The 27,582-nt window shown below is 36.2% G+C and overlaps 1 protein-coding gene across 7 annotated transcripts in view; it reads right to left on the reverse strand.

Annotated features, from left to right (window-relative positions):
- The window catches only part of LEKR1 (leucine, glutamate and lysine rich 1), a 219,493-nt gene that overhangs the window by 46,272 nt on the left and 145,639 nt on the right, over window positions 1-27,582 (reverse strand). For 6 of the 7 annotated variants that reach the window (XR_008422538.1, XR_008422537.1, XR_008422540.1 and 3 more), the window contains 3 exons: window positions 20,514-20,607; window positions 7,976-8,140; window positions 5,009-5,308 (listed from right to left, as the gene is read on the reverse strand). Coding sequence is in view for 2 of the 7 variants with exons in the window: in XM_019440299.2 (XP_019295844.2) it covers window positions 5,009-5,308; window positions 7,976-8,140; window positions 20,514-20,607 (559 nt within the window). In the remaining 5 variants the exon portion in view is untranslated. The remainder of the gene's footprint in view (window positions 1-5,008; window positions 5,309-7,975; window positions 8,141-20,513; window positions 20,608-27,582) is intronic. The other variant, XR_008422539.1, reaches the window with a different exon arrangement.

The following is a 27,582-nucleotide window of genomic DNA, read 5'->3' on the forward strand; positions in this document are numbered from 1 at the left end:
TTTCATCTTCATTAGATGGCTACAGAAACTGATATTTTAAAATTTCTGTCCCATTGTTTTCCTTACTGATAATCTTAAGACAACAAAAATATTGAGCTTCCTTTGGTAGTTCCTTTCTGTTTTTGTTTTGGGTTCCTTTTGGATTTGCCACATTCTTCCTCTGAATTACTGAATTACAACACGTAATTCTGTCAGTGCGGCTGGGCCACACTGTCTTGACAGGACTCACATGAAGCTAGTAGGAAGGAAAACTGGCAGCAAGAAGCATGTGACTATTTTAATCTGTTGTTAAATGATGTTCTATTCCCTAATATATTATATTTCTTTTTGAATTCTTTCTTCTTTTAAAAAAATATTCCCTTTTTTTAGGCGTGTCTTTTCCCTATGAAGGATTTTCATGGGCCCCCTTTCAACATTCACATTTCCCATACAGCTCTACTTTCCATTTTCTCCCCTTTCACCTGCATCTTTTGTTGCTAAACCTTCTTGATCCTGGTGTTCCTGTGGATGCTCTCCAATAATCCGGCTCCATGCAGGAATGCCCATTTGCCCTTTAGAGGCTCTGGCTTTCCTCCTATCCTTGAGAACATTCTTCATACAATTAAAAACAAAGTCTACCCATTCTCTGGCCTCTTGAAAGAGAGCAGGGCTTTCCTGTCTTTAATTAGCCTCTTTACTAGACCAAAAATTTATCTTCATTCTAATGACAATTTGTCCTTCACTTTGTCCTTTTTTCTCCAGAACCTGACAAATTTCAAGTATCTGAAATGTGTGATCAAAATAATAGTGTTTTTCACTGTATAAGCTTCAGCCCCTATTCTTTCTGGCTCATAAATCCTACCCCTTTTATTGTCTCATTCCCTATTTTTATAGGAATATTCTGGATTTTGGTATGCTTAACCAGAGAAGCAGCCTTAATTATTTATTCTTATAGTTGAGTGTCAATTATTTAACTTCAAAAGGAAAATCTAATCTACCTCCCCTCCTCCCACCCCAGCTAAAGGAAGTCTGTCCCTAGGCATGTCCTTAGGTAACTTTACTTTTGGAATGATCTCTTTCTATTCCCCAGTACTGATCAATGATCATTTAAGTGCCAACCCAGTGTTTTGTATATCTCAAAAGTCTACATTAAAGAAAAAATAAAACTTCATCTCTAAGTAGTTTCCTTTTACAACTACTGAGCAGAAAGAGCTCCACATGTAGCTCCTTTTGTCTGAAAAAGAAATTCATTCTTCACTTTTAATCTAGGGTCTCTTGCCAAAATTACCTCTAGTGGCCCGGCCCTGAGACTGGCAGCCTCTAGGATGGCCCCCAGTTATCCCCGCCCTCTTGCTTATTCACATCCTTGTGCAATCTCTTTGCTTTGAATGTGAGCTGGACTTACTGACTCATCTATAATGAATAGAATTTAGCAGAAGCAATGGGATGTCACTTCTGAGATTATGTTACAAAGACTGTAGCTTCTATCTTAGACACCTCTCTTGCACTCTCATTCTTCCTCACTTGGTGCTCTGAGCCAATCCAGCTGTTGTTGTTCTACGTAGAAGTCCTTGTTGTAAGGAACTAAGGGAGTCCTCCGACCAACAGCCAGCAAGGTGCTAAGGCTCTCAGCCCAACAGCCATAATAAAATAACTCCTGCTAACAACCACAAAGTGAGTCTGAAAACAAATCTTCCTCTAGTTGAGCCTTTAGACAAAACTGTATGCCTGACTCCCTGACACCAACCTCACAAAAGGTCTTAAGCCGAAAGTACCTAGCTAAGTCAAATTCAGAGCCCTGGCCCACAGAAACTGTGAGATAGTAAATGCTTGTTGTTTGAGAACACTGAATTTGAGAATAGTGGATTGTTCAACAAGGGATAACCAATATAGGCCCTTAAAGCCAATTTTTAAGATTTCAGTCTATGCTTTTTATATAAGTTTCTGTTTAGGGGCGCCTGGGTGGCTCAGTCGGTTGAGCGTCCGACTTCAGCTCAGGTCATGATCTCACACTCCGTGAGTTCTAGCCCCACGTTGGGCTCTGTGCTGACAGCTCAGAGCCTGGGGCCTGCTTTGGATTCTTTGTCTCCCTCTCTCTCTGCCCCTCCCCTTCTCATGCTCTGTCTCTCTCTGTCTCAAAAATAAAACAAAAACAAAAACAAAAACAAAACATATATAAGTTTCTGTTTAGGTCATTCTTTCCTCTGGATGTCAATGTAATTACTCATATAAGATTTTCTTTTGGCACAAAAACAGACACATAGGCCAATGGAATAGAATAGAAACCCCAGAACTAGACCCACAAACGTATGGCCAACTAATCTTTGACAAAGCAGGAAAGAATATCCAATGGAAAAAAGACAGTCTCTTTAACAAATGGTGCTGGGAGAATTGGACAGCAACATGCAGAAGATTGAAACTAGACCACTTTCTCACACCATTCACAAAAATAAACTCAAAATGGATAAAGGACCTGAATGTGAGACAGGAAACCATCAAAACCCTAGAGGAGAAAGCAGGAAAAGACCTCTCTGACCTCAGTCGTAGCAATTTCTTACTTGACACATCCCCAAAGGCAAGGGAATTAAAAGCAAAAATGAACTACTGGGACCTTATGAAGATAAAAAGCTTCTGCACAGCCAAGGAAACAACCAACAAAACTAAAAGGCAACCAACGGAATGGGAAAAGATATTTGCAAATGACATATCGGACAAAGGGCTAGTATCAAAAATCTATAAAGAGCTCACCAAACTCCACACCCGAAAAACAAATAACCCAGTGAAGAAATGGGCAGAAAACATGAATAGACACTTCTCTAAAGAAGACACCCGGATGGCCAACAGGCACATGAAAAGATGCTCAATGTCGCTCCTCATCAGGGAAATACAAATCAAAACCACACTTACATATCACCTCACGCCAGTCAGAGTGGCCAAAATGAACAAATCAGGAGACTATAGATGCTGGAGAGGATGTGGAGAAACGGGAACCCTCTTGCACTGTTGGTGGGAATGCAAATTGGTGCAGCCCCTCTGGAAAACAGTGTGGAGGTTCCTCAAAAAATTAAAAATAGACCTACCCTATGACCCAGCAATAGCACTGCTAGGAATTTACCCAAGGGATACAGGAGTACTGATGCATAGGGGCACTTGTACCCCAATGTTTATAGCAGCACTCTCAACAATTGCCAAATTATGGAAAGAGCCTAAATGTCCATCAACTGATGAATGGATAAAAAAAATTGTGGTGTATATACACAATGGAGTACTACGTGGCAATGAGAAAGAATGAAATATGGCCCTTTGTAGCAACATGGATGGAACTGGAGAGTGTGATGCTAAGTGAAATAAGCCATACAGAGAAAGACAGATACCATATGGTTTCACTCTTATGTGGATCCTGAGAAACTTAACAGAAACCCATGGGGGAGGGGAAGGAAAAAAAAAGAGGTTAGAGTGGAAGAGAGCCAAAGCATAAGACTCTTAAAAACTGAGAACAAACTGAGGGTTGATGGGGGGAGGGAGGGATGGGAGGGTGGGTGATGGGTATTGAGGAGGGCAGCTTTTGGGATGAGCACTGGGTGTTGTATGGAAACCAATTTGACAATAAACTTCATATATTGAAAAAAAAAAGATTTTCTTTAAATTCTTCTTTGAGAGCAGGTAATGGCAGCTGTCAGTCTTGTTCCTAATTGCATATATAGGGCCTAGCACCTGGGCCCTGGATAGATGCTCAATATATATTTATTGGATTCAACACTTCTATTTTTTTTTACATGTCCTAGTGTATAGGTTACTCCTCAGTTTCCATATTGCCATGTCTTTGGATATTTAAGAGTTAGAAAACCTGCCAGTCTAACTGCCTTGATCTCTCTTTCCTTTAACCAGTTGACCCTCCTTTAGAACTTAAACACTGCTGTCTCATTTGAAGCAACTCTGTATCACCTCTCTCCTTTGGGTTTTTCCAGCAGAACCAAGTCCATATGTGCTATCCTTTCCCACTCATGCCAGGACTGGTGGAAGCAGCAACCTTGATGAGGGAGGCTATGCTATTGTGTGTTGGCAGGAGATGCTCAATCAGCTGACTCCCTAAACATCTGGAGAAGCAAGTAGCATGTTTATTGGTATTTTGAAACAAAGAAAAAAGAAAGAAAGAAAGAGTGAAAGAAAGAAAGAAAGAAAGAAAGAAAGAGAGAGAGAGAGAGAGAGAGAGAGAAAGAAAGAAAGAAAGAAAGAAAGAAAGAAAGAAAGAAAGAAAGAAAAAGAAAGAACGAACAAAGGAGGGAAGGAAGGAAATGAAGCCTGGCGATGTTGAGTGCTAAGCCTGAGGGTCACTTTGAAACTTAGAAGCAGAATCACTAGAACTCAGGTTTCCTGAAACAGGAAACATCATATCATGGAGATTCAAATAGAATCTTGGCTCTGCCATGCTGTGTGACCTCAACTGCTTAGCAGTTCTGAAATAAGAATTCATTAGAAAACAATTTCAAATCAAAATAATTCTATTTCAGTTTAAACAAAAATATTGCTGAAATAATCATGCATACATAAGAAAGAAGACCAACTCATGTACATTATGCTATAGTTTAGGTTGACGGAAAGATAAAGCCCTAAAGAGAAATTACTTTCAGAATATATTGTCCAAATTATTTTTTGAACGTAAGCAGCAAGTGCTCTAAAAGTTTCTTTGGCAAAGACTGAATGTCAAAACCAGTAAGACATAAATATGCAAAGATTTCTAGTCTTAGAAGTTTTAAATGGTTTTTGCAACACAGTAGAACTGGGTGCTGAGGAAACCATAGAGATCTTGTAGTTCAGTGAATTTCATTTTACAGAAAAGGAAGCCAGGTGAAGAGAGGTTAAATGACTGCCTAGTTAAGGACACAGCCAGGATGTAATTCCAGGTTCCTGACTAACAGTCCTCGACTGCATGACACCAAGCTATCTTTGATGTTTGTTTGTTTGTCTACTTTTTGAAAGAGTGTGTGCTCTTTCACTAGTCACAGCGGTACCATCGTCTGCTTCCTACCTGTTCCTGGGACTGGTTAAACTGCTGCATCAGTTGTGTTTGTGCCAGCATTACTCTATCTAGCTCATCTGACTTCAGCTTCATTTCCTTCCTCAAGTCCTCTGAAATGGAATCGTTACTGTCAGTTTCTTTCTTCAGGCGGGCTTCAAATTCTGCAACCAAATTTTTAAGGTTTTCAATTTCTTTCTCCTTTGATTCAGAATCTTCAGTATGTCGGATACAAGATTCATGGAGTTTTTCTTCAAGGGTGGCCACTTCCTGCTTTAGATCTCTAGTAGCACTTGCGATTAAATCAGATATCTGTAAGATAAATCTTGTATTAGTTTGTAGGCAATATCTCTAGGCAACCAAAGAGTCCTTATGGCTTTAGGAGGTTTATTCTAAATAATCAGTGTGCTCTTCTTATCAAATGAAAACAAATCCTATGACACTATGTAGGCCTCCAAAATTTTCTTTTTAAAAGTTAAGACTAAAACCTATTTTTACCACCTTAAATGGAATTGCATTAATCACTTGGGCATCCTTGGAAATATATAAATCTTTGTGTCCAGATTGAGCTACCAAGGACAGCTCAAGTCTTGATCCACGTACCTGTCTGGATTCAGTGTAGGGTGGCTTTGGGACCTAGAAATGCCTGATGTTTGGAGATGCACATAGAGGAGCACCACAGTTTTATTCTATTCATGCTATAATTATAGTAAGTTTTGTTTTGACATATATTTTTTCTTTCTTATATATGATGACTGGAGATGCCCTCAGGTACTATACCTCTAGATCAACAATGCCCAGTAGAACTCTCTGTGATGACAGAAATAGTCTGTGATGTCCAATATGGTAGCCACTAGCCACCTGTACCTACTGACAGTAGTATGTCAGTAAATGTTTAGCAACTGATGCACACACACACAAAAAGCCAGATTTGTATCTAGTCTCCATGTAGACTCCGTGTGGACTGGGTGTAAATACTCTCACCACGGCCAATTCCAAGGTACCAAGGTGACATAACCAATTGCTGAGTTGGGAAGAGAGGCCAACAAAAGGCTCTGGCTTGCCAGTACTGGCTAGTGAGCATTTAAAATGTGGCTAATGTGGTTGAGGAACTGAACTTTAAATTTAAATTTTAATTACTTGAAATTTAAGTAGCCACATATGGCTAACATATTAGATTGTACAGCTCTAGAGAATACCAGAATGCTTTGCAAATATACTATCTCTCAGGTGGTACTTCTAGATAAAGAGATGAGAGAATGAGAGATAAAGAGAGAAGATGAGAAGCTTTTCCTTAGAGTCATGAAAGTCTTTAGAAGGGAAAAGACTGCTTGTTTTCTTTCTCCTTAAAAAACAAAGAACAGAAAACTAACCAGGAAGAGCAAAGTTGCTTCTGATGAAACATATCCTTATTATTTGTGCTACAGATATTGTCCCATTATAAATATTAGTACAACAAGAAACCAGTCCATGAAGAATCTGGAAAACATTCATAGACCAAAGTTCCAAGGATTCTATGAACTATTATTTATGAGTAATGCATCCAAAATTTGTTTCAAATGTTAAATTTACATTAAGAATAACTTTTGCAAGAAATCTATTCACACTTAGTAACTTGAAAAATTAAATTAATATTCCATTATATTCAATTAATCCAGGAAGGAAGAGGATCATTGCTAGGTCTGAGCAGTCGTTTCCATCATCCAAAGGAGAGCTGACACTGAAATAGAGCAGGTTATCTTTGGGACAGGAGACTCACAAAGCCACAAATATGTTTTGATTTTTTCAAAACGGGAGTCAGCATTTACAAATCAAGAGAATTCAATTAGAAAATCTGGATTTATGACTTCTTTTAAAAAACTATAACTCTTGGCAAGTTGGGGCCTGCCTTAATAGGCTTCTTCTGGAAGAAAACTAGTATAGGAGAGGTAGAAACTTGGGTGAGCTGACATTCTAAGCTTTCAGCTATCAGCTTGGAATCTCTCAAGTGTACCATTGTCCCAACAGGATTTCACTTACAAAACACAAATTCAAAGATAAAGTTATTAAGAGTTTCAAGACAACATTTGGAGAGCATTAAACCCAAGAGGTATGAGGCATTTCTGACTGTGGGCCCTGTGACACTGGACTTGTCATATACTCACATAGCTGGCCCTGCCTATTGTTCACAGTGCTCTTGAAAAGGCTGTACCATATCTCCTGTTCACTGAAGTAGAGGCCATTAAGTCTCATTTGATGCCTAATCTACACAGACTGTTAATGAGTTTATTCAAAGTATGGTTTCCCCACTGGGTCTTGGTTAATATACACACACATATACATACACACAAACACATACGTATATACACAAACACATGTATATATATATGGTGTTCAGGTCTTATAATAACAGGACAACCTTAACAAAACCTTAAATTATGTTTAGGGGGCACCTGGCTGGCTCAGTCAGAAAAGATGCTACTCTTGATCTGAGATTATGAGTTCAAGCACCACACTAGGTGTAGAGGTTACTTAAAAACAAAATCTTCAAAAAAATTATGTTTAGCACATACTGTTTCAGAAATTATGGAGGTAGATTACATTTTTAAATATTTCCCTTCATTCAAAATGTCTAGAATTGAAAATATTTGCAATTAAAGGAGATAGGCTTTAGTTGTTGGGAAAATATTAATTACGTAAAACATCTCCTTATCATTTAATGTTGGATATTTGAAGTGCTGGAATATTTAGTCATGCTAATTATTAGTTATAAATTTATGCTGCCTAAAAAATAAGTTTATTGTATGCTGATATGATTTATTTCAGCTACTTATTCTGGAAAATAGCCAAACCATTCTACCCATGTAGCTAAAACCAAGGCACAGTGACTATGAGGAAAGCTACTTGAGTTATAAATATTGTACAGTGTTCTTACAAGGAAATAACCAACATCTATAGTTTGAAACCCATTAAATAATAATGAACATCATAATGACAGACCTTCATTTTTAGTTCCTCTTGTTCTTTCTTATATTTACAGATTATTTCTTGATGTTTTTCCTTTTCAATATCAAGTTCCAGTTTAGCTTCTGCTTTAAAAAGCAGAGCTTGCTCCTCAAACTCAACTAAATGCTGGGCTCTTTCCTTGGCAAGTTCAGCTTCAATCTAGAAAATAGTATTTACCACACATTTAAAACCATTTGACCTTAAGATAAGGAAATTAAGCTTATTTTCAGACTTTAATTAAAAAATTTTAATTCTAATATTAATTATTTTATTAATTGAATTTTTTAATTCTAATATTTAAAAAGAATCTGACTCAGAACTTAACCCAGAAAAAAAATGACCTTGGGTCAAATATTTCAAGATCTTCTAAGACCTTCTAAGCTTTTAAAATGAGTAGAGAAGTTAAAACAATATATTCTGACAGTTTTCAGAAATACTAAAGCTTAGTGTTCTGTACCTTTGTATTATAAACCCAGTCCTTGCCAGAAACCCTATAAGAAAAAAATAAAAATATTTTGAGCCCTTTAGACTGAGGTCTACTGAAAGCTCAGAGGAGATATAAAATAGAAATGTTGAGTTTTTAAATGATCTTTTCTTGATGAGACCCCAGAAAGTTCTGGAGTCACAGATTATCATTTTAATGTGACTGAGGCCAGAAGGATGATTAAGGTAAAACACAGTCAAGTCAGTGATGCCTGTATCCATATTGGACCCAGATAGAACCATAGCACTGGAAGGGACCATAGAAATCCCCTGGTTCCATTTCTCAAGCTTCCATGAATTGTGGAAAGAATCAGCAAGGGTTTTGGATTCAGATGGAACTGAGTTTAAATCCTGGCTCTAAACCCTTGGCTCTGCCACTTTCTAGCTGTATAATCTTAAATTGTGACTGTAACCTCTCCTGGTGGAGTTACAACCAGTTCCCTTGGGAATCATTATGAAGATTAAATGGGACAAAACATCTGTGTAAAGTTCTAGCATGAGCAGGGATTAAATAGTCAGTGAAGATTACTCCTGTGCTGTGACCCTTCAATCTCTATCACAGAATCTACACTAACTATTGTCTGCTCTGTGCCTCAACACCCCTAGAAACCATAACTCACTCCTTCCCAGCAAGCATTTCCATTTTCAGACAGCACTAAGCATTAGGCAGTTTTTCCTTTAGTTGAGCCAACATCTCTCTCCCTGTGGTTTTTAACCATTGGTTTTGGCTCTGCCTACTGGAGCAAGAGAGAGAACAAACCTATGAGTACTGGAGTCATTCTGGCCTAGTCGTTCATCTAGTGAGATTAGAGAATCCCAGTGACAGGCTGGCTCTAGATTTACATTGTGCCATGATTATAAGTTCTTAGAAGGAGTAAATGCCAGATAACTTAGGAGAAAAACTGTCAAATCTGACTTACTGTGACTCTGTGATTCAGACCACTATACAAGGAAGACAGAGGTCAACATGAATTTCTCAGGGAAATACTGAAACCCGGGTACCAGGAAACAGAAAATTTGCTAAGAAAGTTAACAGAAAGTCCTTTAAATTAAATAAAATGCAGATAGAAGACTAGCCCCAGTGTGGGGTCAGTTGAGTTTATTGCACTGGTTAGAGGGCTGAGCATTTCCTTTAAGGAAAAACAATTATGTTTATACTCAATGCAAGGAGTTATTCTGGTTCTCTCAAAGTAAGTTTGTGGGTTGTTTGGGGAAAAGGATGCTAAGGATCATTTAGTAACGTGATAGAATTGCTCATTTGTGTTGTGTTCACACTTCTAAAGACAAGGAAAGCCTCAGAGTCTCTCAAAAAAAGAACAGATGTTTTTCTGAATTCCAGGTACTTACATCCACCTGCCTCCTGCTAGCCAATATCTCAATGAGATATACCAGAGGTGTCTCAGATAAACTGAAGCAGAAACCTTTTTTTTTCATATATGAAATTTATTCTCAAATTGGTTTCCATACAACACCCAGTGCTCATCCCAAAAGATGCCCTCTTCAATACCCATCACCTACCTCCCCCCCACCCCCATCAACCCTCAGTTTGTTCTCAGTTTTTAAGAGTCTCTTATGCTTTGTCTCTCTCCCACTCTAACCTCTTCTATTTTTCCTTCCCCTCCCCCATGGGTTTCTGTTAAGTTTCTCAGGATCCACATAAGAGTGAAACCATATGGTATCTGTCTTTCTCTGTATGGCTTATTTCACTTAGCATCACACTCTCCAGTTCCATCCACGTTGCTACAAAGGGCCATCTGAAGCAGAAACCTTCATACAACTGTCTCCCCCTGCCCCCGTTTCTTCCCCAGTCCGAACACAGTAACCACAATCCATCTAGTTATTCAGGTCAGTAACTGGGGCATCATTTTTATCTTTCACACCTAACTCGACACCAAGTCCTATTCACCTCCAAAAGATGCCTTGAATTCATTCATTTCTTTTCATTTCCACTCCCGACGCTCTAGTCCTGGCCACTATCACCTCTTCGCTGGCTTCCTTACTGCCACTCCTGCCTCTCTCCAATCTATGACACACACAGCAGGGTGTTCTTTACAAACTATAAACTGGATTATTTTATTCCCTTTTAGTGGTTTCTCAATGCATTACTATAAAATCAAAACTCCTATACATGATTTTTCCACTGGGCCACCACCAGCCCATGCAACACTTTTTTGTGAATTGACAAAGCACCCCTTCCTCAGAGGAACACAACCTCATGCTGAGCAGAGCACTTGGTGAGCAGAGCACTGGCTGGATTCCAGCTCTCTTCTCTCCCTTGGCCCGTACTACTGTGCTGGGCACAAGGCAAACACTGTTTATGGCAGCCCTGAACTTCTCCAACCTGACTTTCACTTTCCCCATTTGATCACAGCCCCGTGCTCCAACCATGTTGGAATAGATGAGTCGAGAGCACATGAAAGGAGGATATCAAGTGCAAAACATTTGAAAAACTCGCAAGGTGTAACTTTAAGAGTTAATAGCTCACAAGATGCCTTGATACTATTAAAAAAAAAAAACAACTAAATAAACACGTTTTGAGAAGCTGAAGAAAAATGTGTGCCAAGGTACTAAAATAGCAAGTGTTCAAAAAATTCCTTGTGTGGCTAACTGGTAGAGTTGAATTGTTATTTTAGGACAAAAAGACATCTTTCATAATAAGGACTGACTGCTCAAATTAAGAGAACAAAAAGATATCCAGACTAGGTGGGACAGGACAAACTATGAATTAGATGACAGAAAGACTTTAGAAGGACTTTTAAAAAAAATATTTAAATTAATTATGGGAAAGAGGTCATTTAGGAAACCAGTAGAGTCCCTTGATGAAGATGGAGCATTAAGTACTCAGGGAAGAAAAGAAGGCAGCTGGTGGACTGAATGAGTAGAATGTTCTGTTCTGAGGCAGGTAGCAGGGAGATCTTCTTGCTCCTGAACTATTCCTTGGAATGAATACTTATAGGTAAAGAGAAAGAGAGAGAGAGGGAGAGAGAAAGGAAGAAGGGAAAGAAAGAGCATGAAGATAGAAGAGAGCAGAGTGATTTTACTATCACTGATTTGATTTTTAGTTTGCACAACCAGAGAAAGAGAAGCACAGTGACGAGCTTCAGGAGGGATTTCTAAACGTTTAAGGAAGCTTCAAGGCCATCTGAAAGTTTTGACACTGTAGCATAGAGAGATGATACTATTGGTTCCTTCATAATCTGAATAGTTTGAACAAAATGAGAAGCCCACAAACACAAGGATTTTCTTAAGCCAGTATATTGTCATTGAGAAGATGAATTCATGCCAAATTATCACGTTTATATTTTTTACATATTGATAGAAGCTGTTTAAAATATCCTAGATGAGAGGTGCCTGGGTGGCTCAGTCGGTTGAGTGTCAGACTTCAGCTCAGGTCATGATCTCACTGTGCCTGAGTTCAGGCCCCACGTCAGGCTTTGTGCTGACAGCTCAGAGCCTGGAGCCTGTTTCAGATTCTGTGTCTTCCTCTCACTCTGCCCTCTCCCCACTCATGCTCTATCTCTGTCTCTCTTTCTCTCTCTCTCTCTCAAAAATAATAAGCATTAAAAAAATTAAAATATCCTAGATGAAAATAAATAAATAAATAAATAAATAAATAAATAAAATCTCTTAGATGAAAGAACTTATGCTTATACAAAATAAATGAATTTGGTGATGGTGCTTATATAAAATACAAACTACTTTATATAATAACTAATAGTAATTTTCATAATCACGGGGAAATTCTGATTTCTAAAATAATAGCACTGCTGGGGATTCACTCAAGGGATACAGGAGTGCTGATGTGTAGGGGCACTTGCACCCCAATGTTTACAGCAGCACTTTCAACAATAGCCAAATTATGGGAAGAGCCTAAATGTCCATCAACTTATGAATGGATAAAGAAGATGTGGTTTATATATACAATGGAATACTACTTGGCAATGAGATCTGGCCATTTGTAGCAACATGGATGGAACTGGAGAGTATTATGCTAAGTGAAATAAGTCAGTCAGAGAAAGACAGATACCATATGTTTTCACTCATATGTGGATCCTGAGAAAATTAACAGAAGGCCAGAGGGGGAGGGGAAGGGGGGAAAAAAAAGTTACAGAGAGGGAAGGAGGCAAACCATAGGAGACTCTTAAATACTGAGAACAAACTGAGGGTTGATGGGGGTGGGGGAGAGGGGAAAGTGGGTGATGGGCATTGAGGAGGGCACCTGTTGGGATGAGCACTGGGTGTTGTATGGAAACCAATTTGACAATAAATTATATAAAAAAATAAAATAAAACAAAAGCATGAGTAATATATGAACTCAAGAGTTACACAAAGAAAATAAATTGCTATCTGTGTACACATTACAGGTTTGAGTTTTTCTGCTTTTTATTTATCCATATCCCCCGTTAGCTCAAACTCTGTCTCCTTGGTGAAGGCTTCCTGATGATTCCAGGGGCTTCCCGATGATTCCATTCTGAGTATGTTGTTTTTAAATTCCTTTTGTATTTGTGTTGATATGTATTATTAGTATAACACCTGTGTCTAATACTGATGTTCAAAATACCATCTTTTCACTATTTTCCAAGTGAGTTACTTGTGGTTGATTCTGAGATAATTTTCCGTCAATGGAGCCAAATAGCATATTATAACATAATCACTCATTACTGACAATCCCTATAAAAGCAAGGGAATTTCAGATGCCAAAGTAGAAATTAGGTCATTTGTTTATATTTGATGTATCTACATAATTTTTAAAAATATATCTCCTATAAATAAATTTTACTATGTTCTAAAAGTTAAAACAAATGCTGGTTGAAAACTAATAATTCATTATTTATGAACTGACTACTGAATAAATATATTGTAAAAGTAGATGATTATTCAAATACCCAGACTTTGCAGTAAAAAAACAATGCTAAGGAATAGAATATATATTGAAGCCCTGTCAGAAACTGTAAACTCAGGATGAAAGGAGGGAATATTCTCTTAGCACCAATACAAGGTAGGAAGGCTACTTATATTAGCTCATTTAATTCTTGCAACATATAATAATAATAATAACATAATAATTATTATTCCCACTATCTAGATTACAAAATAGATTCAGAGAGGTTAAGAACCATCACCAAGATCATAGAGTTACTACAAAGGTGGAGAGGTATGCACACTTATTTATTTCTGGTAGACCCCATGGTTCAGCATGTTTTGTTTTTCCATGTAGCCTGTCTCCCCACACATCTACATAGCGTAGTGATAAAGGGAATGGACTTGGTATTTATTTAGTTTTGAAATATTTGGTGATCTTTCCAGATAACTTTTTGTTAATAAATTCTAATTTAATTCCACTGTGGTCAGAAAAAATACTTTGTATGTTTTGAATCTTTTTAAAGTTACTGAGAGTTATTTATGCTCCAGAATATGATCTATTTTAATAAATGCCCTATGTGCACTGGAGAAGAATATGTATTCTGTTGTTAAGTGGAGAATTTTATAAAAATCAATTAGGTCATGTTTATTAAAAGTGTTGTTCAATATATCTCTTAAAAATAAATAATTATAAAAATTATTATACTATTTTACATACTATATATCTTTACTAATTTTCTAGATATTTTTATATCAATTATTATTGAGAGAGGGCTATCATTGACATCTCTTATCTAATTTTGGATTTGTCTATTTCTCCTTGCTGTTCTGTCAAATTTTTCTTAATTTTAAAATTAATTTAAAAATTATTAGGTGAATAAATATCTGGGATTATTATGTCCTCTTGGTGAACTGACGATCTGTTTAATAATATGAAATCAACTTCATAATCCCTGCTAATATTCAAAATATTCTAATATCTTTGCTTTGAAATTTACTTCATAAATATAATACATATATTTACATATATGTAATATACATAAATAAATATAAGCAGATACATAAATATAAACATAGTTCTAGCTTTCTTTTAATTTGTGTTAGCATATATTTTATTTGTGTTATGCATCCTTTATTTTAACTTACTTGTTAAGACATTTCTTTGTATTAAAGTGTATTTTGTTGGAGGGAAAATACAGTAGAGTCTTGCATTTTTATCAAACATGACAATCCTATCATGTAATGGGGATAGTTAGACCAGGGCTCTGCAAACTATGGCCCACTGACTAAATTCAGCCATGCCCATTCATTTGTATATTGTCTATGGCTGTTTTTAAGCAACAATGGGCAGAGTTGAGCGGTCGCAACAGACAGCCTATGCCCCACAAAGCAAAGATATTTATTAACCAGTCCTTTATAGAAAAAGTTTGCACCCAGTTTAGATGACTTACATTTAACTTGATTATTGATATGATTAGCTTTAAATCTATTTTGTTATATGCTATTTGGCCCATCTCATCTCTTTTCCTTTTCCTTTTTTTTTTTTTTTTTTTTGTCTTCTTCTGACTTAAGGTTTTTTTTTTTTTTTAATTCAATTTTATTTCCTTTGCTGGTTTGTTGGCTATAATTCTTTTTCTACTTCTGTGGTTGCTTTAGAATTTATAGAATACATCTTTAACTTAATGCAGTCTATCTTCTAGTGATTTATCATGTCATGTATTGAATTAAGAATCTCACAACAGTATACTTCCATTTTTCCCTTCTTAGACATTGTGTTATTTTTGTATATATGTTGCTTCTATGTGTTATAACTCTCACATAAGGTTGTTAATATTTTTGTTTCAAAGTTAATTATATTTTAAAGAAATTCATATAATTAAAAGACTCATATATTTATCCACATTAGAAGGTCCAATCTGCCATCAATACCGTTTCTGATATACTGCATTCTTTTGTGTGTATCCATATTTCCATGTGGTATAATTTTTCTTTTGACCAAAGGCCTTCTTTTAACATTTCTCATAGTGTGGGTGTGCTGGTGATATATTTGCTCAGCTTTTTCATTTCTGAAAGTCTATTTCATCCTCATATTTGAAAGATATTTTCACTTTGTTTGGAATTCTAGATTGGCAGCATGCACCCCCAGGCCCCTCATTCTTCCAGTACTTTCAATCCCACCTTCCTCTTGCTTATATTGTCTTTGATGAAAAAACTGCTGTAATCCTCACCTTTGTTCCTCTCTATATAATATGTCTATTATTCTCTGGTTGTTTTTAAGATTTTCTTTTTATCACTATTTTGAGCAATTAGATTATAATGTTCCTTGGTGTGCTTGAGGTTTATTGAGCTTCTTGCATGTGTGGGTTTGTAGTTTTCATTAACTCTTAAATTTTTCAGCCATTATTTCTTCAAATATTTTTTCTGTCCTTTCTTCTCTTTCTTGTCCTTTGGGGATTCCAAATATGCATATATTAGTCCATTTAAATTTGTCTCATAGCTCCCTGATGTTCTTGTTTGTTTGTTTTGAGTTTTCAATTTTTGTTTCAATTGCTGTGTGTTCAATTTCACTAAACTTTTCTTTTGAAAGGTCTAATCTGATATTAATCCCATCTAGTGTACTTTTCATCTTAGATATTGTTCTTTTCATCTCTAGAGGTTCATTTTAGATCTTTTTTATATCTCCCATATCTCTACTTAACATGATCAATTTTTCCCCCAGATTTTGGACAAATGGAATCCTGTTATCATAACTGTTTTAATGTCTTTGTCTGCTAATTCTAATACCTGTGCCTTTCTAAGTCAGTTTTTATTAATTGATTTTTCTCTCATTATGAGTTACTCTCATTATGAGTTTTCCTGTTTTGTTTGTTTTGTTTTGTTTTGAATGGCAACTTTTGATTGAATGCCACGCATTGTAAATTTTACCTCATTAGATGCTGAATATTTCTGTATTCCTATGAATATTATTGAACTCTGTTGTGGGATGCAGTTAAGTTTATTGGAATCACCGTGAGTTTTTTAGTTCTTCCTTTGAAAATTGTTAGGCAGGATCAGCTCAGCATTTAGTCTAGGGCTAATTTTTCCTTACTGCTGATGCAAAACTCTTCTGAGAACTTTACCCAGTGCCCTATAAACTATAAGTTTTCCAGTCTGGCCATGTGTGAGCATTTGGTACTCCCCTTTAGTCCCCTTTTCATGGGTCTTTCTCTGCCTTTGAGTAGTTTCCCCACACATATGCATTAACCATGCATATACTTTATGGGAACTCTTCGTAGATCTCCAGCATTATTTCTGTGTGCAGCTTTCCCCTGAGAACACTACCCTGTGAATTCTAGCCACCTTGATCTCTCAGGTCTCCTCAACTCGAAGAATCTGCCAAACTACCTAGATTCACACTTCCTGTATTGTGGCCTTAAATTTCTTTCAAGGAACGAAGTCTGGGCAATCACAGAATTCACCTCATTTGTCTCTCATCTATAAGAATCATTGTTTGATATCTAGTGTCTTCAAACCATTGTTTTCTGTCTTGTTCCCAATGGTTTACTTGTTTAGGAGGGAGGGTAAATCTGGTTCCTGCTAGTTCATATAAGTCAAATGCAGAAGTTTTTGCATTTTGTATTTAGCTCTCATCCCTCACCCTGCCCAGGTTTGTATTGGTTCTCATTTCCTGGCTATATAACCTTGGCAACTTACATAAATTCTCTGAGCCTTATTTTTTTCCATGTGCAAATGGGAATAATAATTTTATAATAATTAAAATTACATTTATGGAAAGCATTGAGCACCAGGCCTAGCATATAGTAAACACTCTAATTAATGGAGACTATTTTTATTATCCTGATTAAAGGTTTAAGTCATATGATATTTGCAGGCTATTCCAGATCTAAAATTTTATGATTTCATTAATTCAATTTTGAAAATTACACGGTATAATTTTAAAAATTAAAGTGTGCTCTCACTATTGTTTTTAGTCATATATTTATAACGCATAAATGAAAATTGATATTTTTATGACAAGCTCATCCGTGTACATTTTGTTATTTTATAAGCGATCCTTTTAAATTTCATTAATAGTACACAAAAACACATTAGGAATTATTCAGCCATTTGGCTCTTCTATTTGAAGAACTTGATATTTTTTTGGTTTGCCTCCTTTGATGCTGGAATCGCCTACTTCTTGAGGTAAACTACCCCCCTCCCTTGGGTTTTCACTATTAATCCAGTTGCTCAGCCAGGAGGTAAGGTTCTGTTTGTTTGTTTGTTTTAATATTGGGTTATATCAAGTTCTTATTCAAAACAGACGAGCCAAATGGCTGAATAATTCCTAATGTGTTTTAGTGTACTACGAATGAAATTTAAAAGGATAGCTTATAAAATAACAAAATGTACAGGGATGAACTTGTCATAAAATATTGGGTTTTAAACGCTTTATGTACTATTTAAAATGAGGTCAATGGTAATACAATTCTAAAATGTTCCTAAATGTGATGATATCTTAGTAATAATCTAAGAAAATATTTGGTTGGAATTTGTTTATTGCACTACAAAGTAATAGTCAATACATGACTATCACTTAATGTCAGCACTCTGGCTATAGGAAATTTCTTAATTACAAAAGTTTTAACTGAAAAGTAACAACACTGTTAACTTGGAACCAATTTTAAATGTTCACCATACACAATAATTTATTTTCTTCACATCAAAGAATACTTGAAATAAACAAAAATCTATGGCAATTGGTAAATATACAGTTATTTTAAAATGTGCCATCTTTGTTGCATAGCAACTATTGATTCTATTATGTGCTTTTTACATACTCTAAAATAATTAAGCAGAGGCACAAATTGCTATCTACTCTTTTTGAATGCTAAAAGCACTTAAGTTATGAAGTTTATTCTAATATGTGTATTATATATTTGTAAAGGGAACATTTCATTCCTACACAAAGGCACAGTGACCCAAGAAAGAGATGACAGTGTCATAGCAGTGATTCTCCTTTCTCATGAGAGGACTTTTAGGGAACTTTTTATTCATAGTCTCAATAACTAACACAGCCAAGACCTAATTATCATTCCTTGGCTTTACTGGTCTGGATCTGGATTTACTGCCAAGCTAAATTATAAGATTTATTAATAAGAAGTCATGTCCTCTCAACAAAATGAAATGCCCATTTATATCATAGAAAATTATACATGCCAAAATATGTCTGATACAATTAATTTATGAGAATGATATCATGGTCTCAGTAGGAACTTAGAAAATCTTACATAGGTTTATTTGCATCATCAAATTAACAGCATGAAGCAAGATCATAATACTTTTTTATATGATCAGATGCTAACACTAACTTGGTCTACTTGTGTTAGCACCTCATGGATAGGGTACAGTAAGAAGCAGTATAAGAAGAGATCATAAATGCAGAGACTTCTACAGTATATTGTATTTGAAAGTCCTTCAGGGGTGTGACCAAGGAGATAAAGAACTTCTATACAAGCAAAGGCTGGAAGTTTCACTCTATCGGTCTAAGAGGAGCTCAGGCATTTGAGGGAAGGGAAGAATCTGTGACTCTCTATTCACACTAATTCCGTCAGTGAAAGTTCTGCATCAAAAGATGAGATGTTTACAATATCTCTTCATACATACTGCCAAATTGCTCCCAAAGGGTTGCTGTAACTTTCAGCCCGTTGAACAATGAGTATGAAAGATTACCTTACTAGACTTTGCCACAATGCCAAAACCGCTCTGTCAACTGGATGGGTAAAAAAATAATCTCTCATTGTTTTAATTTGCCTTTTTTGGATTGCTGGTTAGGTTGATCATCTTTTTTGTATTTTTAAACATGGGTTGGTAAGGATGGAGGAAGTGACTAAGAATAGCCAATTGAGTACCCCAAGACTAATAAAAATTCAAAAAATGTGGGCTTTAGGAGATGGAAAAGAAAAAGCCCATACTTCAAAATAAGAATGAGCCACTTAGAGCAACCGTTAGGCCATTCTTAAGTTTTAATTGTTGCCTCTATGGAGCTGTTGTTCTAGTGATCATTTCTCTTACAGCCTGAGTGTGCTATCCCTGAGGGACAAGGGAAGTGAGATTCATATGTAGAGGGCCAGTAATGCCTGTGTATGGCCAACTGAGTAAATATTGGAAATGAAAGTGAAAAATTTAGATCTCATCTGAGCCAGCAACGATATCTAAAGGGTCTAAGTTTGGTGGATGGTAGAGTGAAGAGTCCAGATGGAGATGTTAGTTTGAATGTAGTCACTGCTTATTGCTTGAGGTTACAAGTTATAGGGTCTGGTCACCAAGGAGAAGAATCTGATATAACCAAACAGGTTGTCGGGGCTTAAGTCAAGCAATCTGAATTTCAGTAGCTAGCTCTAGTACTAGATGCAAATTTATAATGGTATCAAAAAACCAAGGATGAAGGCTAGTGCTAGGGATAGGTATCAGTTGGGCAAGAGAAAGAGTTGGAAAGGCTTCAGGACATTGTTCAGGATAAGGTCCAGGGATCAATCAAGGAGTATCAGAAGTTTATGACAGGGAGATCATGGTTATAGTCTCAATGAGTTGTACATGGCCTGAGAAGATAGGGACCAACAATTTTTAGAATATTATTTGAATTCCTTAAAATTATTAAATACATATTTATTACTGAAACTTTGAAAAATTTAGAGAAGTCCAAAGCCAACAATCAATGCACTTTTCAATCCTCTAAGAGAAAATATTTTCCTTATAAAGAGTGAGCTAAATACTTTCCTTTTACTTTGCCAAAAGTTCATAACTGAGTAATCCTGTCATTTTCCATTCTCTTACATTATCTTCTTAAAAGCAGAGAAATTACAAGAATGAATTAATATTCCCCTGCTTTTAAGGATGTGGTCAAAGGCAGATTCTGTCACTTTACAGGAAAAAGGTAAATATTTGAAAATAAAAATTAAACTTTTACATGAGAACTAGGGGCCATCTTAATTTTACAAGTTTTAAAATTCTGTTCTTACCTTTTTATTTCCTATTATGTTGTCTAGTATTATGGAAAAGACACACATTATAAGTATGTTTGGCCTAGGAAATTCCGGAAGGAATCAAAATGTGCATAGAAGCAAAGATATCCGGAATAGTCTCCTGGCAAACAGAATTTTGAAAAAGCAAATAAGACACATGCTGATGAAAGTTACATTATCATTACCTTCTCTCTCCAGTTATCATCATTCAGCAGCTTCTGTCTAAGGGTTTCCTGCAGCTGCTCGATGCTTTTCTGATGTGAAATCAGCATTAATTCCCTGAAAACCATAAACCCAACAAATGAATCAAGACTCACCCTGACACTCTTCCTAAATTGCAGTTCCTGGCTCAGAGAATAGTATTTCACAACTTAGTCTGTTTATTCTCTTTAACAATATAAATACTACCATTAGATAATATTTTAACCATTCACGGAAATTTACAAACACTGCATACAAGGTAAGTATTTTATCAGTATTTTTCTCCTAATTTTTGCTTAATAAATTATGTTATTATTTTTGCATGAAATAGTAACAACATATGTGGAGTCATAAATATAATAAAACATCACACATCATGGTTCCAAAGTTTATGACTAAATTTTAACACTAGATGATATTTTGTTTCCTTAAAAAAAGAAAATATGTTGGGATATGCCATAAAATCAACACAGGTTGGTAGTTCTTGCTAGATTTATTTTTCTTTTACCTGTCTCAAGTACTGATAGGAACAAACCAAATTAAGGAGAGGATAGTGTTTGAGAACTGGTATAGTACAAAACATATTAGAAAATTGGAAACAAAAAACATTTTAATATTTTAATCCATATAAATGGACCTTTTAAAAAAAATTATTAGAGAGTGAGCGAGCAGAGAAGGTGGCAGAGAGAGAGGGAGACAGAGAATCCCAAGCAGGCTCCATGCTGTCAGCACAAAGCCCAGTGTGGGGACTGAACCCATGAACCATGAGATCATGACCCAAGTGGAAACCAAGAGTCGTACACTTAACCAACTGAGCCACCTAGGCGCCCCCATATGAATGGATCTTAAAGCTTAGTTCATAATCCTCTGGGTGGAGGTAAGAGCAAAAGATTCATAAGAGCTTTTTTTTTTTTTTTAATGTTTATTCTTGAGAAAGAGACAGAGTATGAGCAGAGGAGGGGCAGAGAGAGAGGGAGACACAGAACTGGAAGCAGGCTCCAGGCTCTGAGCTGTCAGCACAAAGCCTGATGTGGGGCTCAAACCCAGGAACCATGAGACCATGACCTGAGCCGAAGTCGGACGCTTAACTGACTGAGCCACCCAGGTGCCCCATAAGAGCATTTCACAGGGAGGGGCACTGAAATTAAGTCTTTGGATATCACTAGTGGCAAAACTGCACCTGTTGATTAGGGTTCCTTCCCTTTTCTATAATCATGACCTTCCTTAGTTTCCGTACAGGTGATTCTTCTCCATTGCTTATTCCTCTTTCTAATCTCTTTGTTTTCCATCATCACCCTGTTCCTTTTAGTTCTGACTCCTTTCTCAAAACTGTGACTTTCATTTATTACTACCTGTTGGACATCGCCACACTAATGATCCATTAACACCAGATACATCAAAAAAACAAATTCACCATCACCTGCTGCAATCTTGCTTTTCTTTTTGACTTCTGAAAATCTTCAGGAGTCCAAATCTTTGGTTTGAAATCTCTGAGTTCTCTCTAACTCTTGCTTCTCCATGTTCTACTACATCCGTTCAAGACCAAATTCTATATTTTACTTCCTGAGTGCACCTCAAACTATTTCCTCTCTTCCTTTCCCACCAACAACTGCCTTAAGGTTCTTGACTTTATCTCTCACCTATAGTATTATTACAGACCTTCAATCTATGTCTTGTTTTCTTTTCTAGTCTCACTCTTACAATATTATCACACGTTTTTTACCATAATAAAAATAGTGCCTACATTTCTAGGCTAGAAAATTTTAAGGACACAAGAATAAGAAGACATGTTTGACTTGGTAACCAGGATAATGAGTATCATTTAAGGGAAGCAGATTGAAAAAAAAAAAAAGCTCCCAGACTTCTCTTTCCAGAAGTATGTTGGACTAGGTAACTTGACAACTTTCCTACTTAAAATAAGTAAACATTTTTTGAGGTAGGGGGCACAAGTGGGTGAGGGGGCAGAGAGAGAATCCCATGAGAGGCAGAGGGAGAATCCCACAAGGGGCATGGAGAGCAGGGGGGAGAGAGAGAGAGAGAGAAGCGGGGTTCACCCAAAATGGGGCTCATGGTTTTTTTTTCTCCTGAAACAGGGCTCGTGCTCACCCAAAGTGGGGCTTGTGTTCACCTGAAGCAGGGCCCAAGTTCACCCGATGCAGGACTCAAACTCACAACTGTGAGATCATGACCTGAGCTGAAGTCAGATGCTTAACCGACTGAGCCACCCAGGCGCCCAATTAAACATTTTTTAACTTCTGAAAAAAACTTTAAATTCATCAGTGAGCCGGACAAAATGTGGGAAGGATGCGAAGAACAAAACTCAAGTGAAAGAACAGAAGGATATGAGTAGAAACCTATTGAAATATGAATAAACTGTAGTTTAGTTAATTATCAACAATTAGCTAAATGTATTACACCAATGTTAGTTTCTTAGTTTTTACAGATGTGTCATGGTTATAAAAAATGGGCCAAGGAGAAACATAAACCCTCTCTGTACTGTCTTTGTAACGTTTCTATAAATATAAAACTATTCCAAACTAAACCTTAAAAAAGTGAAGCAAAAGGAAGAACCTCCAACTATAAGTAGAGCATTGAAAGCAACTCTCACCTTGAAGGTACTTTCCGAATCTGATGAACTTGAGCTTTAAATTTCACAGCCATGAAGGGCTCAAGAGAGAAGAGTCTACCAGTAAACTCACCTGCATAAATCTCAAAGAGCTGCATGTGTAACATATGTGTGAAATTCACACCTAGCATGTGTAAAATTCAAATAACATCTCTCAAGGTACAAAAGGAAAATTACTGGTTTTGAATATGGGTGCTAGGTAGAGGGAAAGATATATATCTCTCACAAGAATCTGTAAACACACACTAACCCTAATGCAGGTTTGTATTGTGAATTCACACTACCTGAGTGGCTCAAAGAGCTTCACGTTGAAAAGATGTTTTATAGTGGTAATAGGTTAACTTTGCCTCCAGATGCCTGGTAGGAAAAACAGGTAGGAAAAACACTGATATTTTCAGGAGCAATCTATCTTCAATCTGGGACTCAAAGATTTTCTACAGATAAAGAGTCAAAATCTATGAGATAATAATTTTTTTTAAAAAAAATCACAAAACTGTAAAAGAAAAAAAAAGCCAGTAAGAGAAAGAATAAGACATAATGACAGCATAATTAAACTCATACTTTCTAAAGTTTTGAATTTTCAGATAGAATATAAAATCAGATGTTCAAAGAAATAAAGGATTGATTTAAATGACTAATGAAATATGAAAAAGAACCCAATCCAACTTGCAGAAATTAAAAATATAATAATCAAAATGAAAAACAGTGCATGGTCCTGTAGCAGATTATTCACAGCTAAAAAAAATGAAGTAATACACTAAAAGGGAGATTTAAAGAAATTATATAGAGTGCAGTACAGGAAGTGGAAAATATAAAAGAGAAGTTGATATATGGTGGATAGAGTGAAGGATCTAATATGTATCTATTCATTATTCAGAAAGAGAGAAAAGGGGGAAGAAGCAATATTTGAGGGGAATATTCCAGATTGATGAAAAACACTAACTCACAAATCTAGGAAGCTCAATGGATTCCAAGCAACATAAATAAAAATAAATCTCCCATCTGGGCATCTGGTAGTGCACTTGAAGAACATCAAAGTTAAAGAGATCTTAAAAGAAGCGAGAGAAAAAAAATCCATTATCTTCAAAGGAGCCCATTCTCCAACACAGACAAAGGAAGTCAGACAGCAAAATAATATGTTCAAAATCTTATGAGAAAAGAACCACCAACTAAAGTTGGGTACCCAGCAAAGCTATCTTTCAGAATGAGACTGAAATAAAATATGCTCAGACAAAATTGGAGGGTTTACTACCAGCTAAAGGACCTTTAACTAAAGAACCTTCTAAAGAATATGCTTTACAGGAAGAGATAAGATCTCAGAAGGAAGGTGAGGTATGCAAGAAGAGATGGTAAGCAAAGAAACTGGCAAACTCAGATGCAAGGAAGACTTCTTGGGCACGTGATCAAGACGGTTGTACAGGGCCCAATTTCAGAAGGGGGTCCTGTGCTTCGGATTTAATGCGTTATGGTCACTCTCAAGAAATTCTTAATAATTTTATCTTTTAATTTTTTTTTATGTGAGGCCTGATGGGACAACTGAGCATGTACCAAGGTCATGGAGCTTTGGCTCACATATAGTTGTACCTCCTGCCACCTCCCTGCCTCTCCGGAATGGTTCTCCAGCCCCTGCTCCTCAGCCTTTGCCCAGAATCTGCTGCCTTCCTCTGCTTTGAGTGTGGGCCCAGGTTGAGGCACTGGTATGGGGAGAGTGGGGGTTGGCCACCCTGGGCACAGGGTGCTTATGAAAGCCTGCATCCACTCCACGATTCCCCCATGCCCAAGGGAGCACAACATTCAATAGTCATCAAGAAAACACCATGTCAGATTGAAAGAGAGACTGTGAAGGCAGGGACAAAGCTTCTTTGTAGCTTTTTGAACAAGAGCCCCACATTTTCATTTTGTACTGGGTCCTGAAAATTATGTAGCCAGCCTTGCGTGTAGGTAATTGTAAGCAAATATCTATATAAAAATAATAGTTTTGAATATGTATAATTAGTGGGGCTAACAAAAGGATAGAATTAGAACACTAGACAAAACTACATACTGTATGTCAGGATTCCAACAGTAAGAACTCAAGTGTTCTTTGGTCTTTGCATGATTCAAGGGGAGTTTGAGATATTAATTTTAGACTTTATTAAGTATGTATGGTAAAATTTCAAGAGTAAACACTAAAAGAATAGAAATAGAATATACCATTAGATGAAAAGCACAAAGAAAATAAACAAAACTCCAACAATACCCCTCCATCCAAAGGCCCCAAAGGTAGAAACAGTGCAGAAAAAAAAGTGAAAAGATGAAACTTTAAAGTAACAATGATAGTAACGGTAAATAAATTAAACTCGTAAGTTAAAAAAGAGAAACAGACTTGATCAACAAACAAATCTGAGCTATATGTTCTTTATAAGAGACATTCCTAAAACATAAGGACATGGAAAGATTTCCTTATTATTATTATTATTGTTTTGGAAAAGATGTAACAGGGAAATATTAAAAGAAAAGAAGTATGCAATTATATTGATATCAGACAGGGTAAACTTTAAGACAAAATCATTCTGGGCTTATAATAATAACAGGTTAATTCACCATAAATAGTCTAAATTTATATGCACCTGTTAAAACAACCTCAAAATATATAAAGCAAAATTTATAGGACTGTAAGGAGAAATTGTCAAAACCATACTATAGTGGTAGATTTCAATACAGGTCCATCAGACTGTAAGTCTGTCTCTGGGACCATCATAAAAAAGCCACGGAAATGTATACCACACAACTCCAGGCTATTATGTGAGTGGCCTTCCTGTAATGTGTAATGCAGCAACCCAAGGTCAAGCAGAAAAATAATTCAATAAAAATAGAGGATTTTAACAATGCAAATAAGATTGGTTTAAGGTGTATATGTATGTATATATATATATATATATATATATATATATATATATATATATACACACACACACCCAATTAGTAGAAAAAACACACAATTATTTTCCAGCTCACATGGAATTGATTACATCCATCCTAGGCCAGAAAGTAAATTGCAGCAAATTTCAAACAATTGTTACCCGATTAACCTGATATAGTCCAATATGGTAGCCACTTGCCAGATGTAGCTTCTAAGCACTTAAAGTGTAACTGGTTCAAATAAGGATGTACCTAAACTTAAAATGCACACCAGATTTGAAATCTATGATATCTGTGATAATTTTTAAAGATGATTACATATTTAAACTATAATTTGGATATAGTGAGCTAAGTAAAATATATTAAGATAGATTTTACCTGTTTTTCCTTTAATGTGGTAATTAAAAAGTTTTAAATTACATATGTGTTTCACTTTATACTACTGAACAGCACTGTTACAATCCATATTCTCAGAAAACAAACCCCCATAATAAAATATATGTAAAATATGTCCACGTATTTGACAATTAAAAAATGTATTTCTGAATTACCCATGGGTCAAGTAAAAAATCATAACTGATATTTCAAAATACTTAGAATTGGACAATAATGAAATTGCTATATATCAGAACTTACAGAATACAGGTAAAACAGGAAGGATACTGTGGTATACTTTAGAATACAGATGCAGAAATGAATGCTTTTCAACTACATGTACCATAATGGACAAATCCTAGAAACATAACCTTGAGCACAAAGAAAAAAAAAAACATTGGGTAATACATGATTTTATTTCTATGAAGATAAAATATATGCAAAGTCTAACTTTTTAAAGGAATATAAACATACTATGTTACTTGGTAAAAGTATAAAGTGAAGCAAAGAAACATCAGGTTTTATCTGTAGGTTTTTATAGATGTTCTTTATCCATTTGAGGAAGTTCCCTTCTATGCCTAGTTTGTTGAGAACCACAAAATCCAAGTTGGTGTTTTCCGCTGGGGAATGGGGCACTGTAAGTGGAATTGGGGAGAAGCACAAAGGGACTTCAAAGCTAACGGTAAGGTTCTTTTTCCTAAACTGTGAGTGGTTGATACATAGATGTTCATTGTATTACTTCTTTATACTTTATACCTATGTTAACCTTCTTTGTAGCTACTCAATATTTATAAAAACACTATTAGTGATAAAGCCTGAGCACAGCGTAGATTCAGTATGCAGAGGAAAAGGAATCAAAGGGAAAGACTAAGGTGAAGGAACGGGCAGGTGACTAGTAGGGTGAGGTTTACTATCAGCTATGCACACTAGGGACAAGGGACAGAGGTGAATTAGGAAGGCAGGATCCCTGTCCAAATGGTGCTCAAAATCCAGTAATGTAAAAGGAAGATTTATCTTTCAAAGTGTGGGGTGCACCCAGAAGATTCTGATGCTTGCTTAGCAATCTCTAAGCTGAAGCAGAAGAAACAAAGAATGAGGACAGCAAAAGATTACATTAAAAAGGTCATTTGTTCTCAGTCCTTAAGAGTCTC

This window comes from Panthera pardus, unplaced genomic scaffold, assembly GCF_024362965.1.
Source record: "Panthera pardus isolate Hobbes unplaced genomic scaffold, ASM2436296v1 HiC_scaffold_16, whole genome shotgun sequence".
Classification (NCBI taxonomy): Eukaryota; Metazoa; Chordata; class Mammalia; order Carnivora; family Felidae; genus Panthera; species Panthera pardus.